Raw genomic sequence first — 4,229 nt, 5'->3', positions numbered from 1 at the left:
CAACAATTTTATTCTAAATTAATTATATAAAAATAATAAATTCAAAACAAAGAAGTAGTTTAAATAATTTATTTAAAATTTAACATGAAGTGAGGAGATGAAAGGAGAGAAACTTGAGCAAAGATGATGAAAGTGAAAAGGAGAGAAAGAGTAAAAAAAAGAGGAAGGTTCACCTTAGATGAAAAGTGAAAATGAGGGGATCACTTCCATTTTTATAGGTTTCACAAAATTTGCTGTGCCAATGGGCGAACTTCATAAAAATAAACAAATTTATCGTTTGTGGTGGGCAAACTTGCTTCAAACTCTAAAAGAAAAATATATTCTAAAAATTAAAGATAAAATTATTTGTTTTGGAAAATAAATAAATATTTGAATTTATTTTTAAAAAATTTTCTATCTCCTAACCTAGCAGGTTAAAGATTAATATGTCACAGATTTATTTAATGGTCTATGCTAGCCAATAGATTAGTGTATACTTGTTTATTCAAACTTTCATACTTGTTTAAGAGTACGCGTGAGTTAACCACTTGACTTATTCAAATCAGCTGGATTTAAAGAATTTTTTCTTAATTCAAGAGAGAAAGAGGGGAAAAAACCCGAAAAAAAGTGGCAAAATTTTGGGAAAACAAAGGTGGCCGAAATTATGAAGAGAATGAAGCAGTAGGATCAGAAAAAGTTTGGTCACAAACAAATAGGGTTTATTTTGGGTCAAATAGTTATTAACTTTTTTTGTGAGAAAGTCTAACTAAGTTGGTTAATAACAAAGGTCCTATTTCTGTTTTCATATATGATTTTATTAATAACTTCTCTATCGTTGCTTACCATACTTAATCGGTAAGATCTCACAAATACGGAGATAATTTTGGCTTGAAAACAAAACCTAATTTTTTTCGGCTCATTGAAGCATTTACCTTGATAATAGTTTAGTGGACCGATTTATATTTCATTAATTTTATAAAGCAATGCTCAAGTTGCATTTACTACTACGATCAATTTAAACTTTTAAGGCAAGAATAACTTGTTGTATACGTAAGCATATTGTTATTATAGGCTACTTCCATGCTTTTTATGTCTCAGATTATACTATCCCCATTAATAACTAATAAAAGCTTACGATCGATTCCCAATTAAATAATGTCTCTTTAAAACAGGGAAACATACAAAGCCAATGGAATGGTCCCATATTTGCCCACTTATTCCTACAGAAGCATCTACCTAATAGATCATGACCTTGAAATATTGTTTATTCTAATGCAATCAACAAGCACTGCCCAATATATGATATCAACCGAAGTACTGGTAAATGGTAATATTGTCATATGTTCAGCTTCCTGTGATTTTCTTGTAAATTGCAAAGGTAGGTACAATCACCATTTGGGATGCATATTGAACATTACAGTTCTACTGAATGATATAGACTACAATCTTAAATCGTAGTGAGGCAAAAGAAGAAAGGAAATTCATTCATATTGCTGCAAATATACATCTGTATGTGCTCTGTGATTCTGTTTGATATCTATAAAATCATTTAAAAATCAAAATTTTTGTTACAGAAAGGCCCCCTGAAGTAAAAAAATCAATGAAAAGAATGAATGCCTGCCTATTACAGGTATGAATATTATGCTTTACATGGGTACCAGCTACCAAGATGTTAGCACCCTGATTGATTAGTGTCCACTATAGTAAAGACCTGTCCCAGGGCAACAACCCTGTTACAGGATCAGCAAAATAGGACAGAAGGAAGTCCTTCAGGCCAGTGTCCCAAACCTCACAAAACCGGAGGTGCCAGTTAGGTGGTTCAATGGCTTCCGTGCCGAGCCCCGGCGCTCTATCTTTTGATCCTTTGTTTTGATCCTCTTGCCAGTCAACAACATAGGTAGCAACCCTTCTGAAGAACTTGGCTTTGAAGGTATCCCAAACTTGATACTTGTAGTGGTTTATCACAGCACTTCCTTCAGGCATATTCACATATCTGAACCCTTCCCTCAGCTGAAAATGGTGCACCACATTAAGGAGACTGACGTGGAGCAAATCCGGCCGCACAATGGATTTGTGCCGCTCTGGGCTCTGAAGCCGGCATGTGTATCCCACAGTAACCCCTTGCTTAGGGTGTGATCTCAACCCAGAGGGACCAAAGCTATGGCAAGCTGTTCTTATCTCGGCAATAGACCGAGAAGATGAGTAATTCGCCACAACCGATCTCAGAGAATTCTCACCGGGAAGACCACCACCCTGCCCAAGTTGGTGATGGAATTCATTGGGGAAATAGAAGAACTCATCAACATCAAAGAACCCCACCCACTTGCACTCATCTCTAGCCTTCAAAGCACAGTGAGAAAACCCAGCTTCTTGAGTCTTGATCCAAGGCCATACCTGCCTAGTAACATTAAACCCTTGAGAATCAAGATCCTGAATCACCTCCTCAATATCATCATCACTATTGTTATCATATATGAACCAACGCTCCACACCAAGCCAAGCATGGTACATAACCCACTCCCTCAGCGCAGAACCCTGGTTCCACACCATGGTACATACACAAAGCTCATATTTTCCCCTCTTTTTCTTACCCTTTCCATCAATTCTAGCCACAGAGGGCAATATGGTCCGAACCGGGTGCCGGAAATTCCCACTCAAATGGCTCACAGTAACCCCAACCCCTTTAGCCCTATCAGTGTTGTTCCTAACACCCTGCGGCAGCAAGCACCTCACAACTTCTTGCGCCACCGAAACTGCCCTCGTCGTTATCAAAAACGAACCGTCTTTGTTCAAGTTCTTGAACCCAAAGTGGCACCGGAAATGGGTCGGATCGGAAACCTTGTGTGGTCTCAGATTCAAACCCTTCACGAACACAACAACGGTGTTGCTCTCTCTATCAAGGCTCGCCTCGTAAACCCCCTTTTCCCAAGACTGAACCACCGTTTGGTTCATCGTGAAATACGAACTCCGTCGAATCAAGTTGCCCCCCCGCCGGCGCAAATCAACGGCGGTTCCGTTGGTCCGTGGAAAGGGACACCTGGCAAAGAATCAGAGTATGAGTTATATCTGGGTGCTCCAGTGTATTTATAGTAGATGGGGCTGACCTTTCTGATAAGATAAGTTAGTTATCTTATCTTATCTTATCTTTATTTTGGGTGAAGTCAGCTTATCTTCAAGGGAACCGCCTTTATCTCTATAGGCTTGGATTGCCTTTGGATTTGGGTCGTGTTCCTTCATTTGGGCCCTTTACTGGGCTTTCCTGTCGATTTGGCCGAGTTCTTCGTAAAGAAGTCGGTCCGCTTGACCTGAACAGGTCGGTTGCTTTGCTACTGAATATCCCGGTTCGGACAGCTCGACCCAGGGTATGAACACTATTGTTATCATATATGAACCAACGCTCCACACCAAGCCAAGCATGGTACATAACCCACTCCCTCAGTACAGAACCCTGGTTCCACACCATGGTACATACACAAAGCTCATATTTTTCCCTCTTTTTCTTATCATTTCCATCAATTCTAGCGATAGACAGTAATATGGTGCAAACTGGGTACCGAAAATTTCCACTCAAATGGCTCACAGTAACCCCAACCCCTTTAGCCCTATCAGTGTTGTTCCTAACACCCTGCGGCAGCAAGCACCTCACAACTTCTTGCGCCACCAAAACCGTCCTCGTCGTTATAAAAAACGAACCGTCTTTGTTCAAGTTCTTGAACCCAAAGTGGCACCGAAAATGAGTCAAATTGGAAACCTTGTGTGGTCTCAGATTTAAACCCTTCACGAACACAATAATGATGTTGCTCTCTCTATCAAGGCTCGCCTCGTAATAATAGACACATTCAAGTTGGTGGGGGTTGATGTGGTGGTTGGTGAGTAGAAGGAGGAGGTAGTGGTTAGGGAATTGGATGCGGTGTTGGAGTGTGAAGGAAGGGGTGGAAGAAGTGAGAGGTGTTAAGGGGTCAAGAATGGAGTTGCTGGTGGCGGAGGAGTAGAGGAGAGAGAGCGCGAGGGGAGGGCGAAGGAGGGTGGCGGTGTTGAAGTTGAAGAAGAAGAGGAAGAAGCGGTGGTGTGAGGACATGAAGAGTATGAAGATTATGAAGGATGAGCAGAGGAAGAGTGATCTTGATGATGAGAGGCTCAACAAGATGTGCCTCCCTCGCTTCCTCTTTCTTCTTTGTTCTGCCGCCTCCATCTTCTTGGTGGAGAGAGAGAGAGAGAGAGAGAGAGAGAGAGAGAATAGAATTGGGAAG

At 41.0% G+C, this 4,229-nt stretch overlaps 1 protein-coding gene across 1 annotated transcript; it reads right to left on the bottom strand.

The window, feature by feature from the left end:
* On the bottom strand, positions 1,438 to 3,023 carry LOC107643465 (glycosyltransferase family 92 protein RCOM_0530710; the record flags this gene model as incomplete). Its single annotated transcript, XM_016347118.2, is given in 1 exon segment — positions 1,438 to 3,023. A coding segment is annotated over 1 exon segment (1,254 nt). The 3' UTR covers positions 1,438 to 1,677.

Source organism: Arachis ipaensis, chromosome B05 (assembly GCF_000816755.2).
Source record: "Arachis ipaensis cultivar K30076 chromosome B05, Araip1.1, whole genome shotgun sequence".
NCBI lineage: Eukaryota > Viridiplantae > Streptophyta > Magnoliopsida > Fabales > Fabaceae > Arachis > Arachis ipaensis.
Note: the sequence above shows the minus strand (reverse complement) of the source record. Positions and strands in the feature narration are given on the sequence as shown.